The 26,875-nt window shown below is 37.8% G+C and overlaps 2 protein-coding genes across 3 annotated transcripts in view; both read left to right on the top strand.

Annotated features, from left to right (window-relative positions):
• LOC142344902 (RIMS-binding protein 2-like) overlaps positions 1-26,875 on the top strand; it is a 114,335-nt gene that overhangs the window by 52,139 nt on the left and 35,321 nt on the right. The gene's annotated exons all lie outside the window — the stretch shown is intronic.
• Positions 251-21,251, top strand: LOC142344903 (peripheral-type benzodiazepine receptor-associated protein 1-like). Its single transcript, XM_075396957.1, has 8 exons — positions 251-352; positions 3,720-4,034; positions 6,630-6,783; positions 7,694-7,852; positions 11,089-11,507; positions 11,855-12,070; positions 20,186-20,594; positions 21,088-21,251. The coding sequence occupies exons 1-8, from the start codon at positions 251-253 to the stop codon at positions 21,180-21,182; spliced, it is 1,869 nt and encodes a 622-aa protein (XP_075253072.1). The 3' UTR covers positions 21,183-21,251.

The raw sequence follows: 26,875 nt of genomic DNA, 5'->3' as shown, positions 1-26,875 counted from the left end.
AATCTAAAATAATCTTAAAGTCAAAATTTGCTGTCAGATTACTTAATGAGCATTTTTAGGCGTGTTTGTCTGCTTAGCAGGGTATCTCAACCCCCCCCCCCCCCCCCCGCACACACACAAACACCGCCGCACTCTGCAACTCTAACGTTTGTCCTCCCGCATCCTAAGTGGGTCTTACAAGAACCATTGTGGTTCTCAAGGACGACGTCAGCTTGCCTAGCTTAGTTTTTTTTTAAATTAATAGGTTCAGATGTCAAATCCTTTCCATATGATCTTAGTGAGAAATGGGAAGCATCTGTTTATTGTGTATTTATTTGTTTGCTGTCAGGCATCGTCGGCCTTTTCCTCAGTGGTAAGTGTCTACTGAAACAAAAGAAAACATGCGCACCATATTTGAACTGATCTTTCTTTCTTTCTCTCAACCTTTGTGATTAAAAATGCGTTTCAGTGTGAACAAATTCAATTTTATTTTGAAGCTAGAAATATGCTTCATTTTTACGCCATGGTTTGAAGCTAAGTAACTGCACCCATAACCCCCCCCCCCCCACCCTATCTCCCACCCTTTTCAAAGGAATGTTAGTGCTGTGTTACCTATTATTAATTTATGATTATTTTTTGATATGAGTTCATTACAATGGCAATGCAACTTTGATGCTAACTAGGTCGAGGTGAATGTTGATGATCAGACCCGTCCAGACGATAATCAGTCATGCAGTCTTGACTTTAACTCGTTTCACACACCTACTTGTGTTTACCTGGTTTATATCCTTATCAGCATCAATTCAAAGCACGGTTAAATTTTCTTCCATGGGCTTTAACATTTTTTTGCTTATCTCTGACTCTTAAAAAACAAAATCTGCCGTTTAAATTGTACAAAATTTGTGCACTATTTTCTGTGGCAAAAGTTGTAAAAATTTATTATAAATAGATATCTCATATTTCAATTTACGCTTGCAGATTGCTGTAAAGTATGTTTTTTTTCACCATTTCACGGGCCTCAACTTCATTTTAGACTAAAAAATGAAGCTCACGTTTTAGGAGTGTCACAATTAGGAGTGTTATGATTTCTTGAAGTTTGACAGGAAATGTGACTTTGAATTTGTTTGTTTCTGAAATAAATTCCAAAAAAATCTACTGAATTTTTAAAGTGGATGGAATTTAAGATTTTATCTGTAAACATTAGTCAAAACAACTATAATGTAAAAACTTTTTTTGTCCAACGCTTTAATTTTTTTTCAACTCAATGCTATGAACAATAGGCAGTTTTTGTTAGTTTTCCGAAGTCTTTTTTTTGCCCATCAATATCTCTTGCGGAGAGCAGCAGACACATTTCCATCGGAGAGAAAATTAGTTGAATCGATTGTCAAAGAGTTATTTCCAAGTTATAGACATCTCATGAAATATAGAAAAATAACAGTTCATGAATAGGCAAAAAATGGAATGACATCAGAAATCAAAATGGTTAACATTATTGTTTATATTCTTAATGTGAAAACAACTATTGTATCGACAGGATCTTGATAATAATGACCTTTTTTGGTCAATTTGTTTCCACAGCTGTAGTGACTCAGTAATTTGATTAAACTACAAAAAAATTTGATTAATTTCCGATTTTTTTTTAAATGTTAATTGTTAACCAGATTGAGTTTGCAGTTCCACAGCTAATCGCGAATCCTCTTTGTTAGGTGTGACGTCCTTTTTGCATATATTTTGTCATACAAATGTGTGCTGACCAATTGGATAGCAGGTCCATGGAATCTGATATCGTTCTACGATTCGCTGCTACTAAGCCTCGTGGCATAGATGACTATATAAGAATCACTTTATACTAAATAAGCTTTTCAGTGAAACCTATCAATAGTAACTACAGAAATTTTATTTGAAATTTGTTTGCCTTAGTTATTCGCTAATATGGAAGTCAAAGTTTTGATTTCTGAGTTCAGAATTGCACAATTGCTAAGATTTATAATTTGTAAATTTATGTCATTAAAAATGCTGTCTTCGCATTGAATTGTATCCCTATTTTTGGAATTTTGGAAGACTTAGAATAGATGACTCTGGAGTTATGTTATAGATATTGGAGTTAAGTGAACAACAGGGATTTTTGCCAGCAAGAAATCAAATTCACCAGAATTCCGATAATTATTTTATGGAAAAAAAAGAATTTTGCCGATGGTTGTTTTGTAGTAGTCTTGCACGTATTTTACAGAAAATACTACGATTTTTTGAAATATCTGACAAGATATACGGTTATTTCATTGTTTTGTAAGATTTCCATCATAAACAAAAAATCTTGCAAGAGAACTGTCAAAATTTGACAAGGAATTTTTTCAAACATAAACACAGGTCTTCCTGCCCTGATTTTTCAAAAAAAATTATGTCTCTTTTAACTAAAAAAAATGCACTCAAAATTGCCACGACTTTTGTCATATTTTTTATTTGACTTTTGTTGTCGAATCAGCTGTTGATGACATGATCAATATATGCACGCTGTGAGCAACTAAGTTATTTGGTGTGTACTAGATTTGAAGAGTTTTGATTACAGCCATCAAAATCCGAGGCTAGGCCCAGTTTATAAATAACTTCGACAAGGCCGTAATGACCTTGTGGCATTGTTCTTATTCAACTTTCCTTGCGATTACAGCAGTTGCCTGGTGACTGGACAATAGATCGAAAGGACAACAGATCGAAAACAAAAAAGTTGGGACAATAGATCTCTATTCTTATTGGTTGAAATTGAGCATTATCTGCGAGCTGCAATATAATTACCACATTATGGCCATGCCTCGCGAGCTATGACCATGCATTAGCGGCCCCTGGGACTTGATATGAATCTATCACAACCGAACAAAATATCACAACAGAGCTTGTATGCTGTATAATAAATGAGCGCTCAAATGTGATTGGCCAAAACGCAACTTAAACAATTCAATTTTCGATCTATTGTCCCAATTTTGGCTTTCGATCTGTTGTCTTTCGATCTGTTGTCTTTCGATCTGTTGTCCAAGCACCCAGTTGCCTAACATAAACCACTGTGTAGCTGCTTTTTCCGCCACTCTTCAAATACAAACAGAGGCGAAACCACAGTGGTGAAAAAATTTATTTGGATCTTTTCCGTTTGTGCCCCACCACCTTTCCCCAGCTTAGTGGGCGCATATTATTTAAAACCCCCAAACGCACGTGCCATTTTTTTACATGATGACTTACTATGTAATGGCACGTGCTCTTTAACTGGGGGAAGCATAACGTACTGGGGGGACACAAACGGAAAAGATCGATAGATTTATTTTTTTCCAAAAAAGAGGTCAGCTGTTGTTTTGAATTTTCATAGCATTCATTGGTTTTTAAAGTAAAGTTATCGATAATTGTGTAACTTTTATTATTGCAATGACAGTTGATTAAATTATTACATGGTTTAGTGCCCCGATTTCCCTAAAACTGTTTCTGATCATTGACTTTTGACTTTTACTGCATGGTTTGCGTCATTATGAAGATCATTGATAGAGCTCTTTTCGGATCTTTTCCGTTTGTGCCCCCCCCCCCCCCCCCCAAGTACGTTATGCGCCCCCCAGTTACAGAGCACGTGCCATTACATAATAAATCATTATGTAAAAATACGGCACGTGCGTCTGGGGGGTGCAAATAATATGCGCCCACTAAGCTGGGGGGCACAAACAGAAAAGATCCCTCTTTTCATCCAAGAAATCTTGTAATTTTAGTCTGTCAAATACAACGACCTCCTGCACGAATTTAACCGATTGAAGTCAGTTGTTGGCGAAAGTGCGGCTGGGGTGGGCACCGCGCCCGGGGCAGGTTTGGGTGCTGTCGGGACGGCCGGAGGATCCCCGGGTAACAACGTCGCAGGGGTGAACAACTTGAAAAATGCTTCTGGTGCTACTATCGGGGGGTTGACATCTGGCGATCATGGGCATTTGCTAACTAACAACTCATTAGGGAATTTGGGGTCTCTGGGAGGAAACGCGGGATTGCAGACTTCCCATGGCGGACCGGATATCCCCACAGAGCCGATTCCGGTAACCTTTAAACACATAAAAACTCCCATTGCATGCGATATTTAATTTTAATCAAAATTTCTATCAGCCATACTGATAAAAATATACATTTTTGAATTAAAGCATTGAAATTCACGTCTCTCTTGATCTGGTCTGACCCAATTGGGGGGGGGGGGGGTCAGACCAGATCAAGAGAGACGTGAATTTCAATGCTTTAATTCAAAAATGTATATTTTTATCAGTATGGCTGATAAAAAGTGACTCCCAGTGACTGAAATTTTGATTTCATTAACATGTTTGAACACATTTAGTGGTCAACCTTTCGCGCTGACCAAAATAATAGAAAATTTCCAATCATATCAGAAAACAGCAAATTTGGATTGTATGGAAACTTGCTAACCATGCAACGGGCGTAAAAAGTTATGAGTTGGGCTGATAAACAGTCCAAAAGGCGACCAAAAGGCTGGCAGTTTTGAAACACCAGTTGAAATGCCAAAAATGTAATTTTCATTTCTATGGTAAATTACCTAAACGTACCTTGAGGGGCAATAAAACAAAAAAAAATATTTATAGCCCGTTTCATGGTCGCAAATTTCCTTAAAAAATGAAAATTTTAAAAAATTATAACAAAAAATTTCATTTTTTTTGTTGAGCAATATGCTTATTTTCGCGCCAAATATTGTTTATGGCTATCCAATGCAATTTATATATAGATGTAGAGTTGTCAATTATATAAAAATGACAGAACACTGCCTGTTTAGACGAGCAATTATAAGTAATTGTCTCAACCAAAGGGAGAGATTATAATTTGAAAAAAGTAGATAAGAAAAACTTGATTTTTATTGTTAAATTGAACTTAATCGAACTTAATTGAACTTAATAATAATCTTGTCGTGCGTTATGAAGTTCGTTAGTTTGTTTGTTTTCAATGAGAAACGGTTTTTTAGGGTCTACTTTTCAATGTTCGTTTCCTTTCTTCTAGTTTGCTTTAAAAAAGTATTTATGACGTGCAGCATAAGTAGCACAGAAGGTGAGGGCAAATTAAATTGAAATAAAAGTCAGCCCAACTAATAGTAAGCCGACATAAAAACGAGCCCAAAATGACGTGATAATTATGTAATTTTTCGCAATTAATAAATTGTTAACCGTTGAAAGTCAACTGCTCTAATTGACCAATATGTATTTTAAGACATCTAGTGGTTGCAAGCCACTAGCAGATTGCTTTCCAATCTGCCGTAGGATGTAATCCGGAATCCGCGGGCCGGTTGTAGCGGCGACGCTACCTTGGAAACTTTAGACTTGCTTGACCTCTTTTTCAAAATTCGGTTTACATGACCGCCACCAGCAAAAAAGTTTTTAAATTAACGATAAATTTAAACAGATTTGTCAGTTTGTTAGTGACATTTTGACTCTCAAAGGTATCAATATTTTGAGTTTAGTGTAAATTTTTAATTGCTCTTGAAAGAAGTTTGAAACAAATTTTTGTAAACGTGCGTGTCTTTTTTATGCAAAAAATTTTGCGTGACGCTTTTGCGCTTTTTCTCCTGGAATGTTCTTTGATTTCTTGAGTGACTTTTTCACTTTTAAGTTCTTTATTTTTGAGTGATCTTAGTTGCTCTCGTTCTGCTATAAGTTTGGTTGTTTAAAGCGACTTTGAGCGAACAGAAAGCAAAGCCTTCGAAGCTGAGCGGTTAATATGTCAGGCTGCGAACCTGCAGGTCACAATGCGAACCCCAATGGGCGTGTTTTTTGCACCCATAAAGAGTTTCTAAGCTACACCCACTCTAAGTTAAAATTCCCCCGTTTGTCGTTCAAGAGCAATTCATTCCACATTAGTCTGTGAATGTTTAATATATGATATCATGTTTAGTTGAAGTCACTTCGACTTATGAGTAGCGAGAAACCAGCAAAAACGAGGCGAGGCACGCATAATCATCAACAAACTTTGACAAAAGCAGTCGACTCCCCAAAATGAACTGTTGCAACGCATTTCAAAATAAAAGCAAATTATTATAATTTTCATGCTTTGAAAAATATAATAATATTAAATTGTTCAATGCCTGTTTCAAATATGCGGTTAGTTATTGCGTACAAAAGTATGCACAATCAAATTGAAACAGAAATTAAGTTCATCGCTTTTTAAAGTGTCTCTTTTTCGAGAGAAACTAAGTACTATTTGTTTTTAAATAACCGAAAACGTAGACTGATTATTAATTGAAATATATCGTTCAAAGCTTCTACGATCTAATCAACCCCCCCATACTTCAACAGCATGCGTGAAAAACTGAATTGAGCCATTTTTTGCTATACATATTTTTTGGCAGTGAAATTTGGCTGTGAAACAGAATAAATATAAAATAGAAACTCGAAACTAAGTTTTATAAAACAAAATACTTTTATTCGATAAATTTTAAGTTGGAAAAGATTCTTGAAAGATTACGGAACAGTTGGTCTAATAGTGTTCTCGCTAGTGCAGTTTTTTCTCATATTTTCGCACTTTCTTATACTTCATACTGTTTGATTTCACAGTGATAAATGTCTACATATTTTGATATGTTATGCACCATAAAAAGTTATTATATTTTTCAGCTGATGTATTTTTATATGTTTACCCAGGTGACAGTGTACATAGCCAAGTACACGTACGACCCTCTCAAATTCTCCCCGAATGACAACCCTGAGCTGGAACTGTGTGTGACCAAGGGTGACTATGTCTACATACACGGGGACATGGACGAGGACGGGTTCTACGAGGGGGAACTGCTCGGAGGTAACATTTGATCACACCCCGTTCACAGCTGTTCTTTTGCGCTTTGTTGTAATTTTTTTCTGCTCATTGTTTTTTTTCTTTTCTCGTCATTGATTGTTGCGCCATTTTAAGGTATCTTTCAGACTGTTAATCAAAAAATTTTATAATGTGATTCCTTGAGAAGTTTGTTGATGTTTATTATTTTATTTTGTTTGAATGATTTGAAGTATTTTTTTTGTTTAAAGTATATTTAACCGTATGGTTATAATTTTAATTTACTTGTTGCAAAAAAAATTTTAAAAGTTTGCAAAAATGGCGAAGAGACAAAACAGTCCGAAATAGCAAAATATTTCCAGATAAAATAGTTCTAACTAAACAAGGAATTTAACACATAGTAATAGATAGTCTAGTCCTGTGGCAAGAAACTACCATTTGATTTAAAATTACGCTTTAAATTTTTCAATTAATTTGCTAAATTAGGCTATGGATTGTGAAAGAATCAGCCATTTCACAAAAAATAGCCGCTGAAACTTCAGATCTTTTCATTGAATTATGAAAAGATGAAGACTGATTGTTTCACTTGATTTTGGAAAAAAAATAATAAATTTAATCCACGAATAACCGAAAAATTTAAACTACGATTAAGTTATCCCCGGCACATTTCAATTTAATTAAATTTTTCTGTTAAGGATAGAAAAGTGGTCGTATTGCATTCACAATTCATAAACCGCGAGGCACATGCCCCCCCCCCCCCCCAGATTAGTGAGCATAAATTCTTCATGACCCCCAGGCGCACGTGCTGTTTCTAATTTCTTACGTAGTAACGTGCTATGACAACATATAATTTGTAACTGGCGGTCATAAAAAACACTGGGGGGGGCAAAAGAGAATAGATCCCAAACGGAAAAGATCCGACTTCTCTTTTTTTCAGGTCAACGGGGTCTGGTGCCCTCGAACTTCGTGGACCCAGTGAAGGAGAAGGAGCTTCCTGAGTTGTTGAAGAGTCACTTGCAGAAACTGAGGAACAGATCCTTGTCCAATCTACATCTCAACCAGATCGCAGCTGGAAATTATGGTCTAAATCCAAAAGGTACGTACTTTTCCTATACGTTGTAAAGGAAATTCTATCACGAAAAAAATGATATCACGAAATATCACGAAACTCTATCCTCATCGTTGTAAATGTTTGCAAAATTTTTGTATAACTACTAAGGAAGACACAGCCTTAGGGTTAATAGAGCCAGGGCTACTTTTTTCTGCGCGCGAAGTAGTGTCATAATGGTGTGTGTCGCAAAGTGGTACCTTGTCAATTGAATTTTAACAATCATGACTATTATTATGGCAACAGTCTCGAAAATTATGCCGTTTCACATCTAATTATTCTGCTCACCATATTAAGAAACCAATGAGCTTTGAGAAACCAATCGGCAATGAGCTCATTCTGGCTTGATTGTCTACCAAAAGGGCAAGAGATAGAAAACTTTCAAAATATTGTTCGAAAATAGTTGGTGTATGATTTTAAAAATTGATTCCAACTCAACTCACTTAGTAAAGTAGAAAGGCCACATTAAAGGGCCGTTGAGACCTGCAATTAATAAGACTGCAAGAATAGAAAAACAAAAACCAAATAACAACAACGAACAATATTTACATCTAAAACTCATTCTGTTTTTTCGAAGGAAAAATTTAATAACAAAGTCATAATAGCGCAAAACAAAACCTATACTAAACAACTGAAACTTTACTTCAGTAGAAAAAATATGGAACCTGTCCTTAATGGGAATCGGTTACAACTATACAAAAAGAACAAACGCGGCAAAGTTAATGCATACATTTACAATTTTTGAAAGCAATTAATTTCAAATGATGAAAACCACTAAATTTCAACACAGATCTTCAAATAAAATTATGTTAATTTTTACATCAATGTGAAAAATATCTAAACCTGTCTTTCTACCGAAGATGTCATGCGTCTACAAAGACAAACGACAACTATAGACGAAAACAAAAATTCAATTAAGTTTTGAGAGAAAATGGTGTCAGAGCCTTTATAACGACAATACATTCAGTAGCAACATCAATATATTCAACCGTGCTTTCTTTGAGCAACAGTATAATGATATGTGATCTCTGAATAATGGGACTAGGTAGCAAGTGGACAAAAAAAACATAAACCGCAAAATAAAAGAAATTATTTATTGATAACGATTTCAAATCCATAAAAACATTTTAGCTATCAACTTAAACGATTTAATAAGTCCATTTATACTTCCAATGAAGTTCATTGTGATGTCAATAGTGTGCAAAAAAGAACGACACAGAAAAGTAAAAAATTAAATTAAATTTTTGCAAAACACTGGTGACGAAGACGTTAAAGAAAAACAATAATCAAAATACTAAAACATTAGATATGCTTAATTGAAATTATTTACATCTCAAATAATGTGATATGTGACATGTAATGAATGAAACTAGGCAACAAGCAGACAAAAGGACAATACGCAAAGGTAAACCAATTGACTATTTTTTTAAAACATTTGACTTCAAAGTTATGAATATAGCTATCAAATTGAACCAGTAAATTTGTTCCTATTTTTTCCAAAGCAAGCCGTTTATACCTGCAACTTTTCAGAATTTTTTGCATGACTGCGAAAAAAAGAACGAAAAATGAAGACAAAAAAATTCCAAATTCCTATAAATTCTGCTAGAAGACGGTGTCGAATCCGTTGAAATCATAATCTATTCATTGAAAAGATGGATAGGTTAAATTAGGCTTTCTGTTTAAATGCCAGTAATTTGTTGACTGACCTTTCAATAATGAGAAAATGCAAGAAAAACCGCAATGATGGAAATTACCAAAAAAATGATATTTTTTAAAGAAAACCTTTAGTATCGAAGCCGAAAAACCAATACTTAAAACGTACAACCGCTTTAAATATTAAACTCTAAACCATAAGAAAGACGATTAGACCTATTTTTCCAGAGATTAATCTATAGGTTGACGAAAAACAGTTGCAAAGCTCAATAATCTGTTGTTTATTTTGAAAACACGTGTTTTTAAAACTGAGAACAACCATAAGCCTGCGACTAAAAAACTAGTTAGGTTTCCATGAAACTCTCTAAGAAGCAAGTGGAGCATTTCATTAGTAAGTCTTGATTTGATTGTATTGTTCTGAAATTAACTTAAAAATTGAAAAAAAAAATGATTCTATAAAGTCATTAGTTGAATGCAATCCCGATTATTTTTAAACTGTAAAAAGACTGATTACACCAAAACCAGCCTTGCTTTTGTCGTCGGTCCATTGGGAACTGGTAATTGTTGCAAGTATTATGTTTGTGGATAATTTGAAAAGAGTATTCAATATATCCAAAATAAATGGTGCATTTTGGCTAATTATTGAGTTAAATTAGCAAAAAAAGCCGGTAAAATTTTAATTCAGGGACTTGCTAAAAAGAAGTGCAAGCAATACTAGCCCTCTTCGAAGTTAACGATCATTGAATCAGGAGTTTTTAGGTTTGGTAATCCGACAAATTAAAAAAAAAGGGTTAATGATTTTTATTTAGTGCCATTTTTTGTGAGAAAAGGTTCAATTTTGTGAAATTTAAAAAAATTGAGAGAAAAAATTGGATCAATTAGTTTAACAACACTCTTCTATTTTATAAGGTAAACCCAAAAAAAACTATTGTTAATAATTTTAAAATAGGTATCAGAAAAATTGGCTAAAATTTGAGTAAAAGTAAGCAAATTTTGAACAAAAACAACGAAAATCAGTGATATGTTTACAAAAAGTTAAACCCCCATAACTCCGTGAAAAGAAATCATAAAACTCTTTTTATTTATATATTCTACGCTGATGAGCTTTCTAATGATTGCAATCACAACCCTGTACGATTAATAGATCGATCGCCTAAAATTGACTGAACAGAAAAAAAAGAAAAAGCCCATTTGAGTATATAGTTCCTCCTCCCACTAAAATGGGTCGGAAGTATTATGAATAGCTTGTAAGCGCCTGCAAAATATTGAAAAACGCAAGTGCAAGTTTTAAAATACCAGGTCTCTGCAGTGCCAGATTCTAACGCCAGATTTTTTCTATATATAGCGCCAGATTTCAAACTTGAAAGTTCGTGTTTGAAGCAAGGTTGAGGTGACCCCCGACGGATTCACTTTGAAGTTCTGGCTAAACATCTTCAACCGCTACGGAGAGCAGTTTTAGATTAATGCCAGATTTGTTTTAGTGACGTCATCAACTTCATATCACCTATACTTGTGAAGCACCTATACTTTTTGCGCATATTCATTATTATATGATATCTCTTTATTTTCAGTGGATTCAGAAGTACAGGTACTGGAAGACGACATTTCCGAGTTCCCTAATCGGTCATTAACCTTTGGCGGCGTGATGAATCGCGATCCGGCGTCTCACAAACTAGCCAATCATAACTCAGCTTCTTGGAACGATCAATCACATATAACGAATCATGTCCTTAGCAATCCCAAAAACCTGCCTAGTGTACAAAACTCACTTTTCAACAGAAGTCCAACTCATTACAATCCGACCAATCCAAACGATACACAGTCGTTAGCCAATCATATTGCAGAGTTGCCCGGTGATAATAACTCGCAGAAGTACTCGCCTTCGTACGCTGGTTCGTCACCGAGATCCGTCTCGTCTGTCGGGACGAATGAAGAGAGCCACAAATCGTTGACCAATGGGCCTTCTAGCAGACATGTGTCACCCAGAAACGTAAGTTACAAAAATCCCGACTCTTCGTTGTTATGATGCTTGTTTTTGAGTCCTTTCTAGGGGTTCCCTCTGGAACAAAATGGTTCTCTCTGGGACCTAGGGTTCTCTCTAGGTTTTTGAGTTCTCTCTAGGACAAAACTAAGCTGGACCCTTAAGGTGATGGGGGACTTTCAAGAAAATGGCACTCAAAGCACTAACATTATTTTGGAGTTGATGGGATTAATGAAAACGATGTAAAAATAGAAAAAGCATTGGACTGGTATTGATGTGGTAGAGGGAGGTGGGGGGGGGGGGGGGGTGTTTAGGGCTTTGAATGAAAATATATAGAATTGTTCTTTACGTTGCAGGAGTCCTCGACAGCACACCTGTCTGAAGACGTGTCTCCTCCGCAGAAGATGATAGTTGAGAAGATGTTGTTGAATTCTGTCCTCATCAGCTGGTCTCCCTCCTCAGAACCAATCAAGAGGGTCGATGCTTATGAGGTGTTCGTGGACGGGATGAGACAGATGGGAGTGAAGCCCTATGCCAAATTGAGGGCACTCCTGCACAATATTGACACTCAGGTATGTACTTTAATCAGGCACTAAACTAAATTTACAGCAAACTACTGCTGGAGTTGTTAATGGATTGAACCGAAGCCGCAGGTCAAAAAGTGAAACCAGTAATAGCGAATGTCGAAAACAGTAATCTAATTTGCTTAATTTTGCAAGCATGCATTTTTTTGCATGCGTTAATGTAGCCATCCTACGGACTAATTTGTTCACTGATATTGGAGATTACCTCAGCTGTCCAATAACTTCATGTAGCACATTTAACACCACATACAGATGTACTATTGGATTACTAAGGCAAATTTCAGTGTTAATGACCAGTTTTGCTAGTAGAACTGCTGTATAAGCCGATACGTAGAAAAACGTACACCTGAAAATTGAGTTATTAATTATAATCAGATCTGAACATGGCCCTGCGTTTAGTATCAAACAATTATATTCTGTCTTGTAATACTAAATGATTTTTCCTGCTAAAAGGACACACTGTGGAACCTTGTGAAGTAATTTCAGGCTAATCGCACGGAAAATTTTTTATAGGTTAAAATAAAGTCGCCCGTGCGAGACAAAAAGCAGCCCTGAAAATTGCTTTAGACGAGCAAATAATTTCTTGGAGTATCATGTCGGTAGACTCAGATTTTTGATATTGCTGTATAGAATTGTGAAAAAACAATTTTTGTTTTACTATTAGTCACGCAAAAACCACCTCAAAAATTGCAAAAACATCGCTTGAAACCTAGTTTGAGAATAACCACGTTAACTTAAACTTCCATTAATAAAACTAAGTTCTCCTGGTTGCAATGGACAATATTAAGAATCAATTGCATAATTTTTCATCTGACAGGATATCGTTTCACAAACGATATCTTCTACATTAAAAATTATGTATATGGATCTTATTATTTTCCGTTCAAACCAGGATATTATAATTTTGACTCATGGAAGTAAAGGTTAACTTATTGATTCTCTTGTTCTGTTTGATGCATCTTTTCCCTATTGTTTGCGTGACTAATAACCAAACGAAAATTGTGCCTGCAGAACTGTAGACAGCAATACCACAAATCCTAGGCTACCGACATCGACATGAACCTGCACAAATGAAAAACTGTGCCTGCACAATTGTAGACAGCAATACCACAAATCTGGAGCTACCGACATCGAAATGAACCTGCACACTTGAACGATTGTGCCTAAACAATTGTAGACAGCAATGCCACAAATCCGAGGCTACCGACATCAAAATGAACTTGAACAATTGAAAAAAGTGCCTGTACAATTGTAGACAGTAATACTTCCAATCTGGAGCTACCGACATCGACATGAACCTGCACAATTGAAAAATTGTGCCAGCACAATTGTGACAGCATTACCACAAATCCTAGGTTACCGACATCGACTTGAACCTGCACAATGGAAAAATTGTGCCTGCACAATTGGAGACAGCAACACCACAAATCCTAGGCTACCGACATTGACATGAACCTGCACAATTGATAAATTTTGCCTGCACAATTGTAGACAGCAATACCACAAATCCGAGGCTACCGACATCAAAATGAACTTGAACAATTGAAAAAAGTGCCTGTACAATTGTAGACAGTAATACGTCCAATCTGGAGCTACCGACATCGAAATGAACCTGCACACTTGAACGATTGTGCCTAAACAATTGTAGACAGCAATGCCACAAATCCGAGGCTACCGACATCAAAATGAACTTGAACAATTGAAAAAAGTGCCTGTACAATTGTAGACAGTAATACTTCCAATCCGGAGCTACCGACATCGACATGAACCTGCACAATTGAAAAATTGTGCCAGCACAATTGTGACAGCATTACCACAAATCCTAGGTTACCGACATCGACTTGAACCTGCACAATGGAAAAATTTTGCCTGCACAATTGGAGACAGCAACACCACAAATCCTAGGCTACCGACATTGACATGAACCTGCACAATTGATAAATTTTGCCTGCACAATTGTAGACAGCAATACCACAAATCCGAGGCTACCGACATCAAAATGAACTTGAACAATTGAAAAAAGTGCCTGCACAATTGTAGACAGTAATGCTTAGAATCTGGAGCTACCGACATCGAAATGAACCTGCACAATGGGACGATAGTGCCAGCAGAATTGTAGACAGCAATACCACACATCCGAGGCTACCGACATCGACATGAACCTGCACAATTGAAAAATTGTGCCTGCACAATTGTGACAGCTTTACCACAAATCCTAGGCTACCGACATCGACATGAACCTGCACAATTGATCAATTTTGCCTGCACAATTGTAGACAGCAATACCACGAATCCCAGGCTACTGACATCGACATGAACCTGCACAATTGAAAAAAATGTGCCTGCAGAATTGTAGACAGCAATACCACAAATCTGAGGCTACCAACATCAACATGAACCTGCACAATTGAAAAGTTGTGCCAGCACAATTATAGAAAGCAATACCACAAATCCGAGGCTACCGACATCGACTTGAACCTGCACAATGGAAAAAATTGTGCCTGCACAATTGTAGACAGCAATACCACAAATTCGAGGTCACCTACATCGACATGAACCTGCACAATTGAAAAATTGTGCCCGCACAATTGTGACAGCAATACCACAAATCCGAGGCTACCAACACCGACATGAACCTGGACAATTGAAAAATTGTGCCTGCACAATTGTAGACAGCAATACCACAAATTCGAGGCTACCGACATCGACATGAACCTGCACAATTGAAAAATTGTGCCCGCACAATTGTGACAGCATTACCACAAATCCGAGGCTACCGGCATCGACATGAACCAGCACAATTGAAAAATTGTGCCTGCACAATTGTGACAGCTTTACCACAAATCCTAGGCTACCGACATCGACATGAACCTGCACAATTGATCAATTTTGCCTGCACAATTGTAGACAGCAATACCACGAATCCCAGGCTACTGACATCGACATGAACCTGCACAATTGAAAAAAATGTGCCTGCAGAATTGTAGACAGCAATACCACAAATCTGAGGCTACCAACATCAACATGAACCTGCACAATTGAAAAGTTGTGCCAGCACAATTGTAGGGAGCAATACCACAAATCCGAGGCTACCGACATTCACATGAACCTGCACAATTGAAAAAGTGTGCCGGCACAATTGTAGACAGCAATACCACAAATCCAAGGCTACCGACATCGACTTGAACCTGCACAATGGAAAAATTGTGCCTTTACAATTGTAGACAGCAATACCACAAATCCGAGGCTACCAACACCGACATGAACCTGGACAATTGAAAAATTGTGCCTGCACAATTGTAGACAGCAATACCACAAATTCGAGGCTACCGACATCGACATGAACCTGCACAATTGAAAAATTGTGCCCGCACAATTGTGACAGCATTACCACAAATCCGAGGCTACCGGCATCGACATGAACCAGCACAATTGAAAAATTGTGCCTGCACAATTGTAGACTGCAATACCACAAGTCCGAGGCTACCGACATCCACGTGAACATGCACAATTGAAAAACCTTGCCAGCACAATTCTAGACAGCAATGCCACAAATCCAAGGCTACCGACATCGACTTGAACCTGCACAATGGAAAAATTTTGCCTGCACAATTGTAGACAGCAATACCACAAATCCGAGGCTACCGACATCGACTTGATCCTGCACAATGGAAAAATTGTGCCTGTACAATTGTAGACAGCAATACCACAAATCCGAGGCTACCGATATCGACTTGAAACTGCACAATGGAAAAATTGTGCCTGTAAAATTGTAGACAGCAATGCCACAAATCCGAGGCTACCAACACCGACATGAACCTACACAATTGAAAAATTGTGCCTGCACAATTGTAGACAGCAAAACCACAAATCCGAGGATAGCGACATCGACTTGAACCTGCACAATTGAAAAATTGTGCCCGCACAATTGTGACAGCATTACCACAAATCCTAGACTACCGACATTGACATGAACCAGCACAATTGAAAATTTTTGCCTGCACAACTCTAGACAGCAATACCACAAATCCGAGACTACCGACATCGACATGAACCTACACAAATGAAAAATTGTGCCTGCAAAATTTTCACAGCATTACCACAAATCCTAGGCTACCGGCATCGACATGAACCAGCACCATTGAAAAATTGTGCCTGCACAATTTTAGAATGCAATACCACAAGTTCGAGGCTACCGACATCCTCACGAACCTGCACAATTGAAAAATCTTGCCAGCACAATTGTAGACAGCAATACCACAAATCCGAGGCTAGCGACATCGACATGAATCTGCACAATTGAAAAATTGTGCCCGCACAATTGTGACAGCATTTCCAAAAATCCTAGGCTACCGACATCGACATGAACCTGCACAATTGAAAAATTGTGCCCGCACAATTGTGAAAGCATTACCACAAATCCTAGGCTACTGACATCGACATGAACCAGCACAATTAAAAAATTGTGCCTGCACAATTGTAGACAGCAATACCACAAGTTCGAGGATACCGAAAACGACATTAACCTTCGCAATTGAAAAATTTTGCCTGCACAATTGTTGACAGCAATACCACAAATCTTAATCAACCGACATCGACATGAACCAGCACAATTGAAAATTTGTGCCTGCACAAATGTAGACAGCAATACCACAAATTCGAGGCTACCGACATCGACATGAACCTACACAAATGAAAAATTGTGCCTGCAAAATTTTCACAGCATTACCACAAATCCTAGGCTACCGGCATCGACATGAACCAGCACAATTGAAGAATTGTGCCTGCACAATTGAAAAATTGTGCCTGCACAATTGTAGACTGCATTACCACAAGTCCGAGGCTACCGACATCCACATGAACTTGCACACTTGACCGACTGTGCCTAAACAATTGTAGACAGCAATACCACAAGTTCGAGGATACCGAAAACGACATGAACCTGCACAATTGAAAAATTGTGCCTGCACAATTGTGACAGCTTTACCACAAATCCTAGGCTACCGACATCGACTTGAACCTGCACAATGGAGAAATTGTGCCTGCACAATTGTAGACAGCAACACCACAAATCCTAGGCTACCGACATTGACATGAACCAGCACAATTGAAAAATTGTGCCCGCACAATTGTGACAGCATTTCCAAAAATCCTAGGCTACCGAAATCGACATGAACCTGCACAATTGAAAAATTGTGCCCGCACAATTGTGAAAGCATTACCACAAATCCTAGGCTACTGACATCGACATGAACCAGCACAATTAAAAAATTGTGCCTGCACAATTGTAGACAGCAATACCACAAGTTCGAGGATACCGAAAAAGACATTAACCTTCGCAAATGAAAAATTGTGCCTACACAATTGTTGACAGCAATACCACAAATCTTAATCAACCGACATCGACATGAACCAGCACAATTGAAAATTTGTGCCTGCACAAATGTAGACAGCAATACCACAAATCCGAGGCTACCGACATCGACATGAACCTACACAAATTAAAAATTGTGCCTGCAAAATTTTCACAGCATTACCACAAATCCTAGGCTACCGGCATCGACATGAACCAGCACAATTGAAAAATTGTGCCTGCACAATTGAAAAATTGTGCCTGCACAATTGTAGACTGCATTACCACAAGTCCGAGGCTAACGACATCCACATGAACTTGCACACTTGAACGATTGTGCCTAAACAATTGTAGACAGCAATACCACAAGTTCGAGGATACCGAAAACGACATGAACCTGCACAATTGAAAAATTGTGCCTGCACAATTGTGACAGCATTACCACAAATCCTAATCAACCGACATCGACATGAACCAACACTATTGAAAATTTGTGCCTGCACAAATGTAGATAAATACCACAAATCCGAGGCTACCGACATCGACATGAACCTACACAAATGAAAAAATGTGCCTGCAAAATTTTCACAGCATTACCACAAATCCTAGGCTACCGGCATCGACATGAACCAGCACAATTGAAAAATTGTGCCTGCACAATTGAAAAATTGTGCCTGCACAATTGTAGACTGCATTACCACAAGTCCGAGGCTACCGACATCCACATGAACCTGCACAATTGTAAAATTCTGCCAGCACAATTGTAGACAGCAATACCACAAATCCGAGGCTAGCGACATCGACATGAACCTGCACAATTGAAAAATTGTGCCCGCACAATTGTGACAGCATTTCCAAAAATCCTGGGCTACCGACATCGACATGAACCTGCACAATTGAAAAATTGTGCCCGCACAATTGTGAAAGCATTACCACAAATCCTAGGCTACTGACATCGACATGAACCAGCACAATTGAAAAATTGTGCCTGCACAATTGTAGACAGCAATACCACAAATTCGAGGTCACCTACATCGACATGAACCTGCACAATTGAAAAATTGTGCCCGCACAATTGTGACAGCATTTCCAAAAATCCTGGGCTACCGACATCGACATGAACCTGCACAATTGAAAAATTGTGCCCGCACAATTGTGAAAGCATTACCACAAATCCTAGGCTACCGACATCCACATGAACTTGCACACTTGACCGACTGTGCCTAAACAATTGTAGACAGCAATACCACAAGTTCGAGGATACCGAAAACGACATGAACCTGCACAATTGAAAAATTGTGCCTGCACAATTGTGACAGCTTTACCACAAATCCTAGGCTACCGACATCGACTTGAACCTGCACAATGGAGAAATTGTGCCTGCACAATTGTGACAGCATTACCACAAATCCTAATCTACCGACATCGACATGAACCTGCACAATTGAAAAATTGTGCCCGCACAATTGTGAAAGCATTACCACAAATCCTAAGCTACTGACATTGACATGAATCAGCACAATTGAAAAATTGTGCCTGCGCAATTATAGACAGCAATACCACAAATCTGAGGCTACCGACATCCACATGAACCTGCACAATTGAAAAATTGTGCCAGCACAATTGTAGACAGCAATACCACAAATCTGAGGCTACCGACATTCACATGAACCTGCACAATTAAAAAATTGTGCCAGCACAATTGTAGACAGCAATACCACAAATCCGAGGCTACCGACATCGACTTGAACCTGCACAATGGAAAAATTTTGCCTGCACAATTGTAGACAGCAATTTCACAAATCCGAGGCTAACAACACCGACATGAACCTGCACAATTGAAAAATTGTGCCTGCACAATTGTAGACAGCAATACCACAAATCCGAGGCTACCGACATCCACATGAACCTGCACAATTGAAAAATTGTGCCTGCACAATTGTAGACAGCAATACCACAATTCCGAGGCTAGCGACATCGACTTGAACCTGTACGATTAAAAAATTGTGCCTGCACAATTGTAGACAGCAATTTCACAAATCCGAGGCTAACAACACCGACATGAACCTGCACAATTGAAAAATTGTGCCTGCACAATTGTAGACAGCAATACCACAAATCCGAGGCTACCGACATCCACATGAACCTGCACAATTGAAAAATTGTGCCTGCACAATTGTAGACAGCAATACCACAATTCCGAGGCTAGCGACATCGACTTGAACCTGTACGATTGAAAAATTGTGCCTGCACAATTGTATCTACAAAAAATCAGGTGTTTGTCTGAAGCAGTGTTGGACGCCTCTTTTTAAATTCTCAATCAAGGAATTTTTCCATTAAAATTTTGGTGCAATTAACTGTCCGTATTACATCACAGCGTCCTACAGTGTGTTCTTTTTTATTGAAAACCATCTAATACCAGACAGATTTTGTTGCTAGTACCCAAACGCAAGGCCATGTTGACACCTGTTTTTTGATACATTTATTTACATTTATGTACGTGATTTCTTATTTTATTTACTTCAACTGTGATAGAATACGACTAATTTTTGGACAGTTTACGTAATAGCCAATTTTATTCGACAACTAATGGGCAGTTTTAATGTCCAGTTTCACCCGTACAACGTCTGCGTTAACGGATAAACAAATCCCCCCTCCACCCCAACTTAACTATTTAGATTTTTCCCGAGTTTTCCGTAAATTTTTTATTAAAAATTAGTCTGGGTAATATTAACCTGAATAATGTTTAGGTGCCTCATAAAGTCAGCATTAGAACCCTTACCACTCGGGGTCTATCAAGTCGAGACCAACAGTGTACGATAGTGGTGGGAAAAGGTGCCAAAAGGTCAGCTTATGACCTCAAAGCTATCAACATTCAGCCAACAAGTGCTGAGCTGGTCTGGTGGCCTAGCAACAGCAACTTCTCACACGGGCTAACTTTGAATCAGAGCGCAGAGGTTCGAATCCCAGTGGGGACCTGGCGTTATACTCTAACCGGACTAACACCTGGGAGTGTGAACAAAGTAGCGTTGAAATCTATCTTTGATGACGTAACGATTACGACGAGTAGTAACAGTAATAGTGCGGGTGTGACGTCACAAGGGGATTCTCCGACTGGGAGTAACGTGGCCAAGATTGAGTTTAAAACATTGCCGTCAGGTTTGTACTATCATAATACGTTTTGTCTTTTCTTAGGTGACTCTATGACCTATTCTAAGCTATTTTAATGGATGCCCCCCCCCCTACGTTTTATTCGATTAGAGGTCTTCACTAGTCAAACTATAAGAAATTGGATCTTTCATTTTGTTTTTTACGCCCCCAGTTACAAATTATATGTTGTTATGTAGCACGTTACTATGTAAAAAATAGATTTTGAGGATCTTTTCCGTTTGTGTTCCCCAGAACTTTTTTCGCCCCCTACTTAAATAGTACTGGCCTTTGGATAGTAAATCATTATGTAAAACATGGCTATGGTGCCTCTGCGGGGTGCAAACAATCTGCACCAGCTAATCTGGGGGGGGGGCAGAAACGAAGAAGATCCAATTTTCAAATTTCTGGAGGGACGATTAATGCTTAGCGCAGGGGGTGTAAAGCATAAGGTCTGAAAAATTTTATCAGAGAATTGGTCATGCATGCATGTCCTATTTTGTAGGAGGAAAAGCAAACAATGACGAGAGAGGTTTGTATCTGCTGTCTTTATCACAACAGAAAGCAACAGCCCATTTTACTCTCAATCGAACTGACTGAAAATCACCTCTCACTTTAGTTTCTGCCAAAATCAACAAATTCAAACACGCTAATTCATAAATAACAACACAATAGACGCTCTCAACTGATCTTGATTACATTTCAGATTGATATAATGATTTGCGTGATTTTTGTATGCTTCAATACAGCAGTGATACGGGCAAAGGTTGCCATTTATGCTTAAAATTACGTCTAAAATCCCGTAACCAGCTGCCTTTTACGTAAACTGTCCAATAATATACATTACACCGCAAAGGCAGAACTGACACGAATTTAACAGATTCGTCAAATTCCACAGAAATTGATAGCGTACGTTCAAAAACGGAGTCCTTGTTTTAAAAGTATTCTGAGAAGTGTCTGACTTTTAAAATTTCAAGCTGAGAGATTTTTCGAATGAAATTAAAAAAAACTCATCATACAGCATACAATAAGACCGAAGTATCGGGGGCATATAGCGTTACAGATAACGTTATTTTGCTGGGAGATTACAACTTGAATTATCTGAACAAGATAGAGAAAAGTAAACTAGATGTTTTTGTACCGAAGTATCGGGGGCATATAGCGTTACAGATAACGTTATTTTGCTGGGAGATTACAACTTGAATTATCTGAACAAGATAGAGAAAAGTAAACTAGATGTTTTTGCGTCAAATTCAGGATTAGAAATTGTTAACCTAAGGGATGCAACCAGAAGTACTGATAAAACATTTACACTTATTGATCACTGTTTTGTTTCAAAAGATCAGATAATTGCCTACAATGTCACAACAACCCCTTTTAACTCCGACCATTTTCTTGTTATCTTCGAATCAAACCTCCCATTGAAATCTCAGAGTGACAACATAATAACGATGAGAAGTTTTCGATTTTTCTCACGCTCTAAATTTAACAGAGATCTTGCCCTCGCCGAATGGTTTCGAATGTACCAATGTGAGAATGGCAACGATATGTTTGATTCATTCATCGATATTTTTGAGAAAATTGTTGAAAAACACGCACCAATTCAGAGTGTTAAAAAAAGGGGAGAAATTTCTAAGAATTCTAAGCCCTGGTTAACACAAGAATTGAAACATTTGATTGCCCAAAAACATTTTTTGTTCAATAAATGGAAAAGAAGTCCTGACAGTGAGAAGTACAGTGAATTTAAGCGCATAAGAAACTTAGTTAATAGGAGACTAAGGGAGGCGCACAACAATTTTTGCATCAATTTCTTCCAAAAACTACCAACAAGTAAGGAACAATGGAAATTCATTAAACAAAAGACCAGTCCGAGTGAAAGAGTTGTCAAGGTTGATGAAATCAGATTAGACAGTGGTGAAATTTCAAGGGAACCAAAAAACATTGTCAATTGTCTAAATAGAGCATTTGCTAATCTAGGAGTTTTCAAAGGTTCGAATATTGCTTGTAAATACCCTGATAAACTTAATATACCTGAATTCACATTCAGAACTGTGACTAAAAAAGAACTTTATTCAGTCATTGACTCGCTTGACGATAACAAAGCGGCAGGACCAGGTGAATTCTCAATTCGACTCATAAAGTCTGGCAAATTAGCTATAGGCGCACATCTACAGTTCGCCTTGAATCAGTGCATTAAGGAGAGTGTTTTCCCAACAAAAATGAAACTAGCCTATGTAACACCAATTTTTAAAAAAGGTGATAAGCTAGATAGCACAAATTATCGACCAATTTCTGTAACTCCGAGTTTTGCAAAAATTTTTGAGCGCCTCCTCCTGACTCAGATAATGGAGTTCATTGATAAGCATAAAATTATAAACAAAGAGCAATTCGGATTTCAGAAAAAAAAGTCTGCAACAGATGCAGTTCTAGAACTGGTTGAAACAGTTTCGGCTAATCTAGATAAAAGCAAAGAAACTGTGGCTATTTTTCTAGACCTTGCAAAAGCGTTTAATTCCATTTCGCATAACATTTTCCTGAAAAAAATTGAAATGTATGGTTTTTCCCAGGAAGCGAAAGAGTTATTGTTTTCATTTCTTGCCAACCGTAGACAAAAGGTAAAACTTAATGGCGTATTCTCTGATTGTGAAATTTTGAATCACGGTGTGCCACAAGGAACTGTTTTAGGACCACTCATTCTTCTTTTATATGTGAACGATTTCTCATCTAATATAAGCACAACGGAAAAGGTAATTCAATTCGCAGATGACACAAGTATTGTCTGTTGTGGACAGAAAGGTAGCTTTCATGGAAAAGTCACGGAAATTTTACAAAAAACAGAAGAATATGTAGAGATGAACAAACTAACTTTGAATACAAACAAAACCGAATTAATCTTTTTCTCGCGCGATAATTCTGATTTCGGATCTATTTTTTACAAAAACGAAGTTCTCACAACACAAAAAAGTTACAGATATCTTGGTATTCAAATTGACAGGAATCTTAGTTTTGAGGAGCAGCTGAATAAAACCTTGAAAAAGATGGCTCATGCTATAAGATCAATTTACCTTATAAGACATCAAGTTCCCCTGAACGCGCGCATTCTTCTTCTAAAATCACTTGTGCTTTCGCACTTATCATTTTCGGCAATCTTTTTTCAAAATTTATCTGCAAAAAACCTAAAACGCCTTAACCGACAGATTAACTGGGGTATAAAGGTGTGTTTTCTACGCAAAAAGTATGACAAAGCGAGAGATCTGCTAATCCAGACAAAAACCCTACCAGCTGAGCTGATAATAGCGAAAATGTCGCTAATTAAATTTTATTATGATATCGCTAGGCCAGAAAATCCTGAAAATTTTCACGGGTATCTGAGTTTTCATCAAAATACTCGAACAAAACAATTCAAAGTTAGACAAAATGCCGAAACAAGCTTTGGAATGAATTCGATTGTTCGTCAATGCGTACAAAAATGGAATAAGTTACCACATTGGCTTCGGTTGGCAAAAAATGGAAAAGTTTTTAAGAAAACGTTGAATGATTTCTTGCTCTCACAACATGAAAAAATTCCTTTGAATAGTAACGTAGGAGCTTTTAAAAGTTATTTTTATTTTTAGGAAGAAAACAATCGAAAGAAAATTTTAAAATGTGATTCTTTAAGAAGATTGTTGATGTTTATTATATTATTTTGTTTGAATGATTTGAATTATTTTTTGTTTCAGGTATATTTAACCGTATGGTTATAATTTTAATTTACTTGTTGCAAAAAAAAAATAAAAACGAACTGCGTTACGTTCCAATACGGAATTCAGGCAATGAATTTTGATGCTTGGATTCCGTGATTCTTAAATTTTCTAATTTTGTTGGTTTTAGTTTCTAATATTATTTACAAAGCCTTGCTTTTGAATGCAACCCAACTCTGCAAATTTTATGTATTTCTCATGTATTAACATATCAAAATGGATTTAAATTACATTCTCGGTCACATGTGACAAAATCATTTCAAGTCTGCCTTTGCGGTGTAATTGGTATTATTATATGACAGTTGGGGTAATGCTCCGTATCAATGAATAGTTTTGTTTGTGGGACAGCTATTTTGATGCTTGCAAAAACATGCACACTTGGATTTTTTAATCTACTGCTTTCGACACTCCTTATTAATGGTTTCACTCTGTGACCTTCGGCTTTTGTTAGAGTATACGCTCTAGTAAGTAAGTAAGTTGTGATCATAAGATGGAGCTTGAAATTGTAACTAAAATTAAGAGAGCGCAGTGTGGACTAGTTGGCTCAGTGGAGAGTACAGGATTGCAATCAATCACGAAATTTTGGGGTCGCAACCCGAAAAAGTCCCAAACTTTACTTTCATTATAATGGCGGTGACATAGAATCAACATAACGAGCCAAGCGTTGCTCTAATGGCTTCATTTCGATCCGTGGATCTTTTCAACAATTGCCCCCCTTTTGGAAAAGCGGGGCTATTCCTGAATAGAATTTAAGCGAGCGATTTATTAACCAATCAGAGACGACTAGTAACTTTGCCGCGATAACCGACCCCCGATTTCCGGATTACATCCCACAGCTCATGAGAGGCATGGCCATGGACAGCGGTCCGCAATTGCACTTAAACTGATATTTGGCTATATAAACTGTAGGCCAGCTAATATTGTGGTAAAATATAGCACAAAAGGGATGGCGATTCTCTGCTAGGTACCAAAGTGGGGGGGGGGGACTATTGTTAAAAAGATCCCGATCCGTTAATAACTGGATAATTCGAACAGCTGTAGTCTAATTACTATACGCTTTTGACACAAAGTTCATGAAACCGTTTCACATCACGCACAATTCTATCCGCTTTAAAGTTTGCATTCGGCTGATCTTAACTTTTATTGTTATCAATTTTCATAAATCGATGCAGTTGGCAATTCTCCGATTCACGAATAACAATTCTAAGCGAGGCTGCTGGTATCATTTAAATGTTCTCTTCTTTTATAACTTTCGATCTAATTCCTTCTCTCCCTTGTGAACGAGGGGGCATCGTAATATTTTCTGGGTCTGATGAAGTAATCTGAGTCTGTTTGTTTCAAAACCAATAAACGCGTCGCTCGGTACAAGTTTTTTTTATTACTTTTACGTGTTGCGTAATAGTGGTGTCAATTTCTGATTGCTACTTTATTCTCAATTTTGTGGCCGTGGTTTAGTCTTACCTAATCTTATAATTTGGCCGAATCGCTGGGTTCTTTTTATAGCATCAACAGTTATAAATTGGGAATTATAGCACAGCGGGTATTTTATAATTGGGTAAAATTGGGTTATTGGTTATTGGATATTTGGAAATTGGGTCTTTACAAACCAGAACCGCGGCCACATCTTATGTAAATAATTCAAGATTTGACGCGAGTAAAATATGTATCATATTTATCTTCACAAGCAAATTGGTAAACATTGCATGAATTTTTAGTTTGTATTGTTCCGGGTTAAGAAAACATTCAATTCTAAACTCCCTTGTTTCACCAGGGCGAGAAGTAAACAGGTCCGCACTTGTGAATTTCTGCGTGCTTACCTAATGTTTTCGCGTTCAATTCGTTCTCTCTTTAGGGCTTCCCGACTGCCCGACCGGGGTTCGAGTCTCGGTGGGGTCCTCTCCCCCAAATACCCTTTCTGTATTTTGGCAACCAGTGGTATCGGACCCCGCTGTCGCCTCAGGTCTTCCAGGGATTAGTGGTGGTGTTGGGGTGGGTGTAGGAACTTCCAATGGTGCTGTCGTGACGGGGTACCAAGTGCTTAAAGACTCCGGAGAGGTTTTGGCAACTATTCCAGACCCCACTGCCGACCGGGCAATACTAACTGTCTCTTCTCTACGAGGTGGGTTCCATTTGCATGTATTGAGGACTTTTGCGCTTTTGAATCGTTGATTTCTTTTTCTTACGCATCAAATTTCGTGTTTTAATTTCGTGTATCAAATTCGTTGGGTTTATTCCATAATGGAGGGTTTTCCAAAAATGAAAGAAAATTACCCAAATGTGGTATAGACTGGTACAGGGAGGGTTTTTGTTCATTACAGGTGCTAAACGAATATCAGTTAGAACAACTTCTCACACGGGCTGTTCGATTGACTCTAAGCCTGCGAGGGTGCCAGCCCACTTGACAGCGAACAACACTAGTTCTAACAGACACCTCAATACCAGAGCGGAGGGAGTACTCAGTCCAAATGGTGGGACCGGTAAAAGGTTCACAGGTGAGAAAATGACTCCGTTCCGTATCCTAGACCTCGACTTATGAAAAGACCCCCTGAGTGA

This window comes from Convolutriloba macropyga, chromosome 8 (genome assembly GCF_964194025.1).
Source record: "Convolutriloba macropyga chromosome 8, txConMacr16.3, whole genome shotgun sequence".
Classification (NCBI taxonomy): Eukaryota; Metazoa; Xenacoelomorpha; order Acoela; family Convolutidae; genus Convolutriloba; species Convolutriloba macropyga.
This window is presented reverse-complemented; position numbering and strand designations above follow the sequence as displayed.